At 57.1% G+C, this 12,936-nt stretch overlaps 1 protein-coding gene across 4 annotated transcripts in view; it reads left to right on the top strand.

Annotated features, from left to right (window-relative positions):
• ARAP1 (ArfGAP with RhoGAP domain, ankyrin repeat and PH domain 1) overlaps positions 1 to 12,936 on the top strand; it is a 61,740-nt gene that overhangs the window by 32,743 nt on the left and 16,061 nt on the right. For all 4 annotated transcript variants that reach the window (XM_044258600.1, XM_044258602.1, XM_044258603.1 and 1 more), the window contains exons 4-15: positions 1,147 to 1,316; positions 2,133 to 2,200; positions 2,769 to 2,902; positions 3,043 to 3,198; positions 3,582 to 3,651; positions 3,967 to 4,087; positions 4,440 to 4,642; positions 5,090 to 5,196; positions 7,394 to 7,593; positions 9,528 to 9,613; positions 10,771 to 10,953; positions 12,040 to 12,214. In XM_044258600.1, coding sequence (XP_044114535.1) covers positions 1,147 to 1,316; positions 2,133 to 2,200; positions 2,769 to 2,902; positions 3,043 to 3,198; positions 3,582 to 3,651; positions 3,967 to 4,087; positions 4,440 to 4,642; positions 5,090 to 5,196; positions 7,394 to 7,593; positions 9,528 to 9,613; positions 10,771 to 10,953; positions 12,040 to 12,214 — 1,673 coding nt within the window. The remainder of the gene's footprint in view (positions 1 to 1,146; positions 1,317 to 2,132; positions 2,201 to 2,768; positions 2,903 to 3,042; positions 3,199 to 3,581; positions 3,652 to 3,966; positions 4,088 to 4,439; positions 4,643 to 5,089; positions 5,197 to 7,393; positions 7,594 to 9,527; positions 9,614 to 10,770; positions 10,954 to 12,039; positions 12,215 to 12,936) is intronic.

Genomic DNA, 12,936 nt, shown 5'->3' on the forward strand with positions numbered 1-12,936 from the left:
ATGCAGATCTGTTTATTGTAGAATTGTTTACAATAGCCAAGATATGGAAGCAACCTATGTGTCCCTCAATAGATGAATAGAGAAGATGTAGTGTTTGTGTGTGAGTGTGTGTGTGTGGTGTGTTTGCAATGGGATATTACTCAGCCATATAAAAGAATGAGATCATGCCATGTACAACAACGTGGATGGACCTAGACACTGTGATGCTAAGTGAAATAAGTTAGAGAAAGACGAATACAATATGCTTTCACTCATATGTGGAATTTAAGAAACAAAACAAATAACAAAAAAAAAGAAGCAAAAAACCAGGGCTTACATACGGAGAACAAAGTGGTAGTTGCCAGAGGGGATAAGCACTGGGGGGTGGTAGGGGGTATAGGCGAAGGGGAAAGGGGGTACACTTACTGTGATGAGCACTGAGAAACGTGTAGAGTTGGCGAATCATCGTATTGTATACCTGAAACTATAATGCTGTATGGTAATTGTACTGGAATTTAAAAAAATAGAGGGGCATGGTGGGATCAGATGAGTTTAAGGTGTCTGAGGGCACCATGGTGAACATGCATGTCTGGGACAAGAGAGAAGGTGGTCTTGAGCCAGAGCCCCACAGCTCAGGGCCTTAGGACTTGGTTTTTAAGGCTCTGGTCTGTGCCCTTGGCCTGCATGCCCATTTTGAACCTGACCCATCCACTCACCACCAAATGCCTTCTTATCCTTAAAAGCTCAGTCAGGTGTCACCTCCTCCAGTCTTCCCTGACTTCCCAGCCTGGGATGCACACCACCCCCCAGCCCATTCTGCTTTGCATCCCTCTTCTAGACTGGAGACCCTATGGGTACATGCGGCTGAAAGCTAGAGCTCCGGGGACAGGTGACCCTGCCAGAGCAGTGCAGGGCCAGCTCATGGCCAAAGAAGGGGCCTGCTTCCTTTAAGCTTGAAGAGCTCGGAGGTTCGGGGGCCTGGGGTGAGGGGAGGGGGGTTCCTGTCTGAGTCTGTGGAATGAATGCGCTTTGCTGTAGCTCAGGTGAGAGGGGTGGTGGGGGGACAAGGCTCAGGGGGTTTGGGTCCTGGCTCTGTGTAGTGAGCCAGCCCCGTGACTGAGCCGCCTGGAGCTAACCCCCCGGGCCTGGTTTTTGTTCTCTTGCCAGCCTTCCCTCCAAAGAAGAGGAGCTACTATCACCGCCGCTGTCATCCCCTCCCCAACCAGAGCCTGAGGAGCCCCCGGCCACCTTCCCCCGGGGGCCTCCACAGCCCCCGTCTCCACATCCCAGTCCCCCGGAGATCCCCCCGAAGCCTCTTCGCCTGCCCCCAGAGTTCGGTGAGTGCCATAGCCAGGCATGGGGCTCCCAGTGCGTAGCCTGGAATCAGGGCCCCTCAAGAATCGGCAAGGGTGCAAGGATTGAACTTTCTGTCAGGTTCTGCCACTCACACAGTGTGGCCCCAGACAGGTGAGCCTCATTCTCTTTACCCTCACAGTGGAGCCAGCACCCACCTATCTTTTTTTTTTTTTTTTTTTTTAAGATTTTATTTACTTATTTGACAGACAGAGATCACAAGTAGGCAGAGAGGCAGGCAGAGAGAGAGAGGAAGAAGCAGGCTCCCTGCTGGCAGAGAGCCTGATGCGGAGCTCGATCCCAGGACCCTGGGATCATGACCTGAGCCGAAGGCAGAGGCTTTAACCCACTGAGCCACCCAGGCGCCCCCAGCACCCACCTATCTTGACCTACTGACTGTTAAGTGTATGTGGCAGACTTTCTGAGTGGCTTGTGGTTGAAAGTCTAGGAATATTTTCCATGGTTGTCAATGGTTTGCTTTTCCTTGGATTGTCCATTTCTCTTGATTCTTGTTTCTTGTTTCTTTTTCAGCCTCTTTAGACAGCCCTTGCCTCTGACCCGCAAGTTTACCACCTATTCAGACCTCCTTGTGATAGTCTGGCCTCTCCTTTGGCCACCCCCCTAGTACTGTCCTATGAGGCCCTGAGAGTGTAAATAGCATTTCATGTCCCCTGTGCCTGTTTTTGAAAGCCAGGCTGGAGTGGGGGTGTCTTTCCAGCCAAGGGTGGCTTATGTGCCCCGGAGAGGAGGCTAGGCTCCTCCTTCTGAGTCTCCCCTTGCCCCCACCCCTCTCTCCTCAGATGACTCTGACTACGATGAGGTTCCAGAGGAGGGCCCAGGGGCCCCAGCCGGCCTGATGACCAAGAAGGTGGGGCAGGTGGTGATTAGGGTTTGGGCTGTCTGTCAGAGGGGAGGGTGAGCTGCCCAGCTGCCTTGCAGATCCTGGGGACCACTGGAGAGAGAAAGTGCCAGCAGTTTCCAGGGAGAGCTTCCTTCCCCCTTGTGGTCTTGCCACAAGGGGCTTGGGGATGGAGCACAGCACCTGAGCCCTGGGCCAGGGGTCTGAGAGCACTTGCTGGTGGCCTCAGTTCCAGTCTCCAGCCATGTCTGGATGGTTGTGTGTGGCCCCCTCTCTCCCCTGGGATACTGAGCACTTCTTCCTTGGAGAGTCTCCCTTGATCTCTTTCACTTTCTGTGTTCCTGGGCCCCATGGGTGTCTTAACTCTCCATCCCTAAGTATTTTTCACTATCCCTTCATCTTCTGTCTTTGATGCTGTCTAGCTGGGTCCCTGGAGAGGGTGTGGAAATAGCAGGGAAAGTGCGGAGTTGTGTGGGTCCCTGATGGAGTGGACCTTGGGGGGTCCTCCCTGGGTGGGTGTGATCTGGGGCTCAAAGGGAAGCATGATACTGAGTGGGTCTGGCGTGGGGGGTGCCAGGAGGAGCTCCCAGTGAGCCACATCCCACGAGCCGTGCGTGTGGCCAGTCTGCTGAGCGAGGGGGAGGAACTGTCTGAGGACGACGACCAAGGAGATGAAGATGAGGATGACCATGCCTATGAGGGCATCCCCAAGTAAGTGTCCACTCTTCCCCAGTGGTTGTTCCACCCAGCCACCCTCCGTTCCCAAGCACAGCCTGGCCCCTCCACCTCTTTGTCCCCTCCCCCCAGGGGATTCCCTGTTCTAGGCTCCCTCATTCCCTCTCTTTCCTCAGTGGTGGATGGCACACCAGCAGCCTGAGCTCATCCCTGCCCAGCAGCCTCCTGATCCCCGAGCTCCCACCACACCCCATGGACGGGCATCCTGTGGGCCCCGCCCCCATCACACCGGTCATCAAGGCCGGCTGGCTGGACAAGAACCCACCACAGGGGTGAGTGATGCCTGTTATGTCCTGCTGGTTCTCTGCGTGAAGACAGGAGTGCTCTAGGATACGGGTATGCCGGATCTGAAAACCAGAGGGGCTAGGTTATTTGAAGAGGTCTCTCTCCAGGCAGACTGTAACAGTTGGTCATCCCCACGAGACCTATGTTTTAGTACCCTTAAAATTGGGAAGTCCTACTCTGAGACTGACTTGAGTCATTTTTGCTGTAGGTGAAGTCCATTTTCTCTTTGACCGTTTGGGTTCCTTCCTCCCTTGAGCCTGGCTATTGTGCTGACTTTGTATGTAGCTGCCATAGGGGGCTGGGGTAATCTTAGAGCCTCTCCTCTAATCTGCAACGCTTTGCTCTTGTCCCTCTGCCTGTGCTTCTCCAGATCTTACATCTATCAGAAGCGATGGGTGAGACTGGACGCCGATCACCTGCGGTACTTTGACAGTAACAAGGTGAGGCCCCTGCTGATCCCTGATGGGACCCCTGCTCCAGCCTGGCCCTAGGCCAACCCTTGACCTTGGATGCACGTGGAGGCCCCCACCCCAAGACGAGTCCTTACCAGAGTTCCAGTCTGACTTTTGGAGCTGTGTCTTCTGGCCGCTCGCTCCTGTGGGCTGTGGTCAGGGTCAGCCTAGGGGCTGTCCCTGGCCACCTGTGGGAGATGGGGTTCTAGTTAGCCTTCTCTCGGCTGAGGTTGAGGGAGCCAAGGAGGGGCTAGGCCTCCGGGTGCCCCACCCCCTACAGGACAGCTTCCGTCTCCTCCCCAGGACGCCTACTCTAAGCGCTTTATCCCTGTGGCCTGCATCTCCCGCGTGGCTGCCATCGGGGACCAGAAGTTTGAAGTGATCACAAACAACCGGACCTTTGCCTTCCGGGCGGAGAGTGATGGTGAGGAGCGGGGCAGGGAGAACGCTGGCTGTTTAGCCTGCTAAGTGGGGGTGTGGGGGAGAACCAGGGCACCTCTGCTCCCCCCACATCAAACCCAGAGAGGAATCAGTCCTCTACGAGGTAGGGGAGAGCAGGGGGCACTCTTGGACTAGAGGGAATGGGCTCAGGTAGGCAAAGTGGCTTCCCCAGTGTAGCTTGTCCAGTCAGAAAACTCAGAGATAGTCAGAGATAGGTGGGCCAATCTGGGTGGGCTTGCTGGCAGAGGTGTTGCCTGAGGAGCCTGGAATGGGGAGTCCTTAGGTGGCTGCCTGCCAGACTGAGCTCACTTTCACTCTTTCCCCTGTGCCCTCAGCCGAGCGGAAGGAGTGGATGCAGGCCCTGCAGCAGGCAGTGGCTGAGCAGGGTGCCCGGGCCCGGCTGTCTAGCACTTACCCTTTGGGTGTTCGAGGCTCAGAGCTGCCTGACCGTGCTGGCAGCCTGGAACTACGTGGTTTCAAGAATAAACTGTATGTGGCCGTGGTTGGGGACAAAGTGCAGCTATATAAGAATCTGGAGGTACGAAGGGGTCAGCCAGTTTGTTAAACCTGTCCCCTGCCCCCTGCCTACCTGGTCCTCTGGCCCTGCCTCCTGCCCACCCAGGCCCCCCGACCTGCCCCTGGCTCACCCAGTCCCCCAGCCCTGCCCCTTCCCTTTCTTCCTTCCCCTGACTAAGCTCAGCCCTGTGCTGGCTACCCTTCCTGCTTCTAGCTCTGACCCTGTCCCCTGCCTGGTCCCTGAGGATTATCTTTCCATCCGTGTCCTGCCTTCTGTTCCCGCTCCCTATTACTGCATGGCCCCTGAGCCTGGGTCCATTTACCAATGTCCAGATTCCTAAGCCCTCTTCATCTCCTTCCAAGGTGCTTTCTAGTCCCTAAGGTACTACTTCCCTTTAGTCTCTATCCCTCCCTGGGCCTTAGGCCCTGCCCCCAGGCCTTGCTCTCACCCCTCCCCCCCATCTGCCAGGAGTACCACCTGGGCATTGGCATCACCTTCATTGACATGAGTGTAGGCAATGTGAAGGAAGCAGACCGGCGCAGCTTCGACCTCACCACCCCTTACCGCATCTTCAGGTAAGCCCGCCTCCTCTCATTTACCTGTATCCTCCCTCCCTGCAAGGATCTTCTTGCTGATGTGGAAACCTGCCCCTTCTTCTAGAATGGGTTTCTCCCCTTCCCAGCCTTGCCCACCCTCCTGGTCCTTTCTGTCCACTCACTAACCTGCTCTGCCCCCTCCCTTCTAAGAAATCTCACTTTTACCCCACCCCCCATCTGACCATCACCGTCCCCCTTCCCCTCACTCACTCCCAGGCGGTCCTGAGGAGCTGGCCCATGCCTGAGGTCACATAGTATGTATCAGTCAGCTTGGCTGCGGAGCATGACAGAGGAGCACAGACGGGGTGGGGGTGGGACTTCAACAACAGAAGTTTATTTTCTCACAGCTCTAGAGGCTGGAAGTCCAAGGTCAAGGAGCCATCAGGGTTAGTTTCCAGTGAGGCCCCTCTTCCTGGCTTGCATATGGCCACCTCCTCACTGTGTCCTCACATGGCTTTTCCTCTGTGTGCAGGTAGAGAGAGTGAGCTATCTGCTGTCCCTTCCTCTTTTTATAAAGAAACCAGTCTTGTTACATTCGAACCCTACTCCTATGACATCATCTAACCTTAATTACTTCCCTAAAAGTCCTGTCTCCAGATGCAGTCACACTGGGGGACACAGTTCAGTCCATAACATCCCAGGTCCACCACTGAGTCACTGTGTGACCTGGGCAAATCACTTGACCTCTCTGTGCCTTGGTTTCTTCCTCTGGGAGTAAGACTGCAGCTGTCTTTGTAAAGCTGTTACCTGCCTCAGTGTGTGGTAACCACTCTGTCAACACTAGCGCCATCCCACCTCTGCTGTCATGTCCTTTGCCCTTAGCTTAGCTCTCTGTCTTCTGCAGGGACTTTCTCCTGAGCTCCAGACCTGCATGTCCAACAGTTTTGTGGATGTCTGTCCCTCTGTGACTTCCGCCTTGACTCCCTGGACCTCCCAGGCCACTGTCTCCACCCATGGGGACACCTGCCTCTCCCATTCAGCCCCGTGCATGCCTGTCACCACCCCTGCCTCACCACCTGGCTCTCTCACGTCTGTCTGTCCCCTCCACTCTGTCCCTCCCCATTTTGTTCCAGGCCAGGGGACCTCTGGCCCGGCTCCGCCTCATGCATCAGCTGCCTGTCTGTGACTGCCAGTGGGGTCTTCTCTTTTCTTTTTGTTGAAAGCCAAGTTTTTATTTGTTTATTTCTGTCTTTGAAGTAATGTTGGATGACATGTTGGCCCAAGAGTCTTTGCCTCCTCCTTAACGACCACACAACAGGGACCAGCCACCTTCCAGTGTTTTCCTTGCCTGTCGGTTTTAGAGAGGCCCGCCTATTCACCGAGTGTCTTGTGGTCATCAGCCTTAGTTAGGCTGATTTGGTGTTCAGCACCAAGGGCCTCCACCAGCCTGACATATGCGGGGAAAGACCGTCGGATGTAAACATGAAGACAGGCGGAGTGCTTGGCTAAGGCTCGGCAGCCTGCAGACTCCACGTGTGAGGACTTCACGGATGAGCACAGTCTTCAGCGCCTCTGGTCAGGCCACGTTAGTGCCTGTCACATCTCTAGCAGTGACACCTTTTCTGGCCATGGTAGAGGCTTATAGGGGTAGCCGTATCTTGAATACACACATAGGTGGGATAGTGGCAGCAGGGGAAGAACCAGAGGAAGACGTCTCTTTACCCTTTCCCCTGTCCCACTGAAACCCTCCACTGCTTCTGTCTTGTCCTCTGGGTGCACTTTGACCTCCTCTGCCTGGCCCAGGCTTGTCCCTGTATGTCTCCCAGCCTCCTCTCTACCAGTTTGCCTGTCTTGTTCCTGGGTCCCAGAATGCCCCGTGTGCCATGCTGCTCCCTCTCTGGCATGGTTTTCCACATCTTCTGCTGGCTAAGCCCTTCTCATCTGTCAAGGCTTAGCGCAGGCATCATTTCTTCCCAGGAGTCTTTTCTGTTTCCTGGGGCGGGGGGAGCACCTCACCTGCTCTGGGATCCCCCAGCCCCCACATGTCTCCTAGGTTCATGGTACCCTTGCCTCTGTCCACACCCACCCTCCTCACAGACCCAGGGTGCCTCCCTCTTCCAGTTGTGAGGGCTCAGCTCCTTGCTCCGTCCACATCATGCTGCACCTCTTCACGCTGCCCCCCAATCTCTCAGAGTCCTCTCCCACCAGCCCCCACCCCCCACTCCTGTGTCCCCAGCTTCTCTGCTGAATCGGAGCTAGAGAAGGAACAGTGGCTGGAGGCCATGCAGGGAGCCATCGCTGAGGCCCTGTCTACCTCGGAGGTGGCCGAGCGCATCTGGGCCGTGGCCCCCAACAGGTTCTGCGCCGACTGTGGGGCTGCCCAGCCCGACTGGGCCTCCATCAACCTCTGCATCGTCATCTGCAAACGCTGTGCAGGTGTGTGGGGCTGGCATGCCAGGCTAGGCATGACAGGGCTGGTGTGTCAGTGTGGCTGGGGGCCTATCTGGCTGGAGTGGCCGGAGCCAAGACACTAGTCAGATCCTTGTCCATGAAGTCGCGTCTATGCACCAGGCCTCTCCCACCATGATTAGCCTGCAGTCCAGAGAGCGCAATGCAGGGGTTCAGCTGCACATGCCATGAGTAGGACACTGAGGCACAGGGAGAGGAAATGGTGCATAGCATGGCCTGGCAAGTGAGTCTTGCCCACTGAGCCCAGGCCAGTTGGGGTCCAGCACCCCTCCCCACCCCCGTCCCGTCAGAGGAGTGGAGGGGAACGAGACAGGAGGGGCTGGCAGGGATCTGCGTGCAATGGGAGGCCATGGGAGGAGATGGGAGGCCGGGGTGGGAGGGCCGTGGTCAGATCCGGGCCTCAGACTCCGGTGGCGGGTGGGACCTGAGTTGGAGGGGTGAGACTGGAGACCGGTGGGGAGGCTGTTGACGGCTCCATGAGAGAGCGGAGCAGGCTGAGGCCTGGTCTGGGGAAGCAGTGGAGAAGATTCGAGAGACATACAGGTGTCGGAGTCCCTGTGACAGATCTGATGAGTAGGGTGAGGAAGACACGCTGGGGCCCGAGATGCATTCATCTCTCTGCCCAGCAGTTACTGGGGGTCTGTGCTGTGCTGGACACTGTGAGGTGTTGGGGTTTGGCCCTCAGCGGAGCTGCTGATGCCCAGGGAGCAGCTTTGGGCAGCTTGAGATGGGGATCTGGGGCAGGGGATAGTTCTGGGGAAGGCACTGAGCAAGAGCAAACATCCAGGAGGCCTGGGGCCAGGAGGTCTGCATGCAGGAAAGAAATGACTTGATTTAGAAAGGTTTCCGCTCGTGGAGGGGTACGGGTGACTGGTGTGGCTGAGGTGCTCCCTAGGAGACTGCAGGGGGTGGGGGGGCGTTGAGGCTGAAGCCAGAACAAGATGGTGCTTGGCGCTCCTAGTGCCCCAGCCTCCTCCCTCTGACAGGGCTCCTTCCTGGGACCTGTAGCTGAGGAAGGCTACATTCCCTTCAGCCAAAGCTCACGCTGCCCTCTCATTCCACAGAGAGGTCCTAAGTGCTCACTGGTGCCAGACTTTGTTCTAAGCACATACAGAGGCTACACCCTAAAGGAGACAGTCAAGGTTCCTGCCCTCTGGCAGCTGACATTCTAGTGGGGAGAGGCAGAAAATACACATATGAACCAATAGAAGTATCAGGTAATAAAGTGCTAGGCACAGAATGTGTTTGTCAGGAAGCCCTCTCTGAGGAGATGATCTATCAGCTGAGACCTGAAGGTGAGGAGGGAGCCAGTCCTGGGGAGATGGGGGAAGAAAGAACTGTCAGTGCAAAGGCCCTGAGGCAGGAATAGGTCAGCTGATTAGAAGAGGGAGGAGAGTATGGCTGATCAGGATTGGAATGGGGGGGGAGTTCTGAGATGAGAGTGCAGGAGAAATTTAGATCTAATTCTGGGGTGCCATTGAGGAGTCTAAAGAAGGGATTTGGAAAAATGGGATTTGCATTTTAAGGTGATCACACTGGGGGCACCTGGCTGGCTCAGTTGGTATCTGACTCTTGATCTCAGAGTGGGGATCAGGGTTGGGGGTCATGAGTTCAAGCACCATGTTGGGCATAGAGTTTACTTAAAAAAAAAAAAAAAAAAGATCAAAAAGACTACTGTGGTTGGGCTGTGCACAATGGCCTGGTTGTAGGGGGGTAGAGGGGGTGGGTTACTGCTGCAGGACGCCCGTGACTTCAGCTCCCTGGTGCCTGGAGCAGGGGTGTGTGTGGCTAGCACTGGAAGCTGCTCCCCACTGTCTGCTCCTACACAGGCTCACGGGGAGGCAGGGAGGGCAGGAAGGTAAGTAAGTGCTCTTGTGAAGGTGAGGGCCCTCTGTCTGCAGGGGAGCACCGAGGCTTGGGCGCTGGCGTCTCCAAGGTGCGGAGCCTGAAGATGGACAGGAAGGTGTGGACGGAAACACTCATCGAGGTGGGGAGGCCTTGCTTGCCGCCTGCACTTGGGATCTGCTCCACTCCACCGCTGCCTGGGTCTCCACCCTGCCCCCCTCATAGACCTTGGCCCCCCGAAGCTAACAGAGAGCTTTGGGATCATCTAGTGGGTGGGGATTTTGGAAAAGGCGATTTTTGGCAGAGTCAGCAAACTGGCCCATGAGCTAAGAATGTTTTTACAGTTTTAAAGGGGTAGTTAGAAAAAAAAAAAAGACATATGCAACAGAAACTGTCGTGCAGAGCCTGAACTCTTTACTTCTTCTGCATGCATGTACGGATGTCTGGGGGTACACTTAATGTGCATATGTGCCTGTCTCCGTGGGGTTTGCCCATGGAGGCGTGCAGTTGTTACAGAGGAGAACCTGCAGCGGGAGGCTGACCACGCAGGGCCTCCCTGTCGCCCCGTCCAGCTGCAGGCCCCAGTGTGGTTTGGCTGTGACATCAACCCCTGTGGGTTAGGCTTTGAATCCCCAGTTTATAGATGAGGCGCAGGGAGAGAAGATGGCTTGCCCACAGTCACTGAGTGAGTCAGTGGTGGCAGGGTCTGTTTCTGCTTTATTCTCTTCTGTGGCCTAGCGCCCCACGCAGGACCTGACACAGAAGCAGGATGGGGGGCCCAGGAAATGGCTGTGGGACAAATGATCAGCAGAGGGCAAGGATTAATAAACTAGGCTCCCGATGACTGGACCCCTGCATCTGCGCCCCCAGCAGGTGCGCCTGCCCCTCCTCCCCTGAGCCCAGAAAGGAATGTCAAGGACAGGAGAGGTTTCCATAATCCTTACCCCATTGGCAGACGGGTTAGCTACCCCGCTTCCCACCCTCACCCAGGCTGTGATAGCCTCAGGAATGCGGAGTTCCAGATGTGGGACCGGGTTGGGGAAATAGCAAGGGCCCCAGCCAGGCACCAGGCTTGGGGCATCCCGCTGTTGGACTGTCTGCCTCTCGTCCTGTCACTGAGCTGAGGAGCTGGGTTTGGGCCCATAGCCACTGACCAGCCAGGCTGCCCCTCACCTTCCCTGATGGGAAAGTGGGTGGGTGGCCTGGCTCGCCCAGCCCCTCTCCTGACAACCTCAGATTTTACCAGACACTCAGGCCGGGCCATGGGCTGCCCATCTGACCTCTTGCCCCCACTCACAGCTCTTCTTACAGCTGGGCAATGGTGCGGGCAACCGCTTCTGGGCAGCCAACGTGCCCCCCAGTGAGGCTCTGCAGCCCAACAGCAGCCCTGGTGCCCGGCGGCACCACCTGGAGGCCAAATACCGTGAGGGCAAGTACCGCCGCTACCACCCGCTCTTCGGCAACCAGGAGGAACTGGACAAGGTCAGGGCACTGGGCCTCTGGGACCCCTGGAGACCACCCACTTTTTTTCTACCCCCCTCTATTGCTCTCTCTTTCGCAGCTCATCTCTTTGATCAGCTCACAGTGATGATGAGTTGGCATATGGGGAAACTGAGGCCCAGAGGGTGGAAGGGCCCTGCCTAAGCCAAGAGAGAATTGTAGCAAATCAAGGAGGAGTCAGGCCTGACCCTTGGGCCAAGTCCACATCCCCAGCATCTGTCTGCCTCCCTCCCCTCCTGATTCCTCTGTCTCCTGAACCCTCCTGCTCCTGTGAATCCTGCCAAAAGGAGTGAACTTGATGGGGATGCTATTTCCTGTCAGGCTCATGAAAAACAGCTGGCTGCTCTGACCCACCCCCATCCACACCCCACTCAAGTTGAGGCCCCACACGGGCCTCAGGCCCTGACAGGCTGGGAGCCAAGCCCTGGGCCCTGGTCTGGCTCAGCCTGAGTGGGAGGCAGCCGGCTCTGAGGCAGGGGGATGCCACTTGTGACCTCTGATTGGCCTTCACCCCCTCCCCCCAAGCGGCCCCACCCAAGCAGGCTCAGGCTGGACGCCCAGTGGGAGCCAGGCCTCCACCTCCCAGGAACCCAGGCGTCCAGCCCCCAGCCCAGCCCAGTCTAGCCCGCCAGCTAGGAGGGGCAGGGACTCCCATTGGTTGGGAGGGTTGGGCAGGCAGTGAGGAATTCAAATGTGGGAGGAATGAGCTACAAAGCACCCCCCTCTGGCCTTCCACAAGGCAGAAGGAGCGTGAGATCCTCTAGAGAACAGGCTTGGCAGCTGATTGGGTCCCAGAGGCTGCTAGTAGGGGTGAGCCCTGCACCACCAGGATCCCCAGCCTCTGCGGAGCGGCCCCTACCCATCCTCCTATGCCCTTGGCCCTTCTCATCCTCCCCCTCTCCTCTCTCTCTGTCCTCCTTCCTGGCTCTTCTCTTTGAACCTGAGGCTGGGCCTCCAGACTTGGGTGACTCCTTCTTCCTTCCTCTCCTCCCCCCAGCTCCCCATGCCCACTGGCTCCCCACTCCAGCTTAGGCTGACCCTCCCCTCCCCCTTTCTCCCTCCTCCCAGGCTCTGTGTGCTGCAGTCACTACCACAGACCTGGCTGAGACCCAGGCTCTCCTGGGTTGTGGGGCCGGGGTCAACTGCTTCTCAGGGGACCCTGAAGCTCCCACGCCCCTGGCTCTTGCCGAGCAGGCTGGCCAGATACTGCAGATGGAATTCCTTCGGAACAACCGGACCACGGGTGAGTGACCAGTGGGACGGTCTACCTCGAGGGATGTGCCTCCCTGCTGCCATGGCCTGGCCCTGTGATAGGGGTGCTGTGAGGCCCCCAGTACACACGCACTCGAGCCGTGAGTGCAGCTCTCTAGGGGCCCCGGCACAGCAGTGTGTGGTTTGGGTTGCCATGTCAGTGTTCATTGGTGCGTCTGGCTTCCCCTTCCTGTGTGTTTTTTTTTGTGTCTGTCCCTATGTCTCTCGTTCAGGACTTGTGGGTCCCTCCCTTGTGGGTCTGCAGTGCGGACCTTCATGGTGGCATCTGTGCTCCAGTGTCTGTGCATCTCTGAGCCACTGTGGATCTGGGTTTCCTTATCCATGGGGGCGTTGAGGGCTTTGGGGTTTGTGCAGCCACAGAGTGTCTGAGTTGCTGTGTGGGTTTGCATTTCTCCGTGTGCGGGTGACCCATGATGGCAGCCTTGTCTGCTGCTTTGTCTGGGCGGGGCTCTGTCACAGGCTGGAGTTGGGTCCCATTTGGCTGTCACTCTCCAGCTGGGTGAGGAGGGGACGGTGGGGATAAGCCCTGCTGGTCATGGCTCAGGGCTGGCCTCTGGGGCCATATCCTAGGACCGAGGGTGGAGCTCGGCGGCCAGAGCTCGGCTCAAGGCCACGGGTGGGTGGGGCGTGCTGTACTGGAGCAAGCCCAGGTGGCCAGGGAGACACAGGAGACCACCCAGCTGGCTTGGGCTT

This window comes from Neovison vison, chromosome 7 (assembly GCF_020171115.1).
Source record: "Neovison vison isolate M4711 chromosome 7, ASM_NN_V1, whole genome shotgun sequence".
In the NCBI taxonomy this organism is placed as follows: domain Eukaryota; kingdom Metazoa; phylum Chordata; class Mammalia; order Carnivora; family Mustelidae; genus Neogale; species Neogale vison.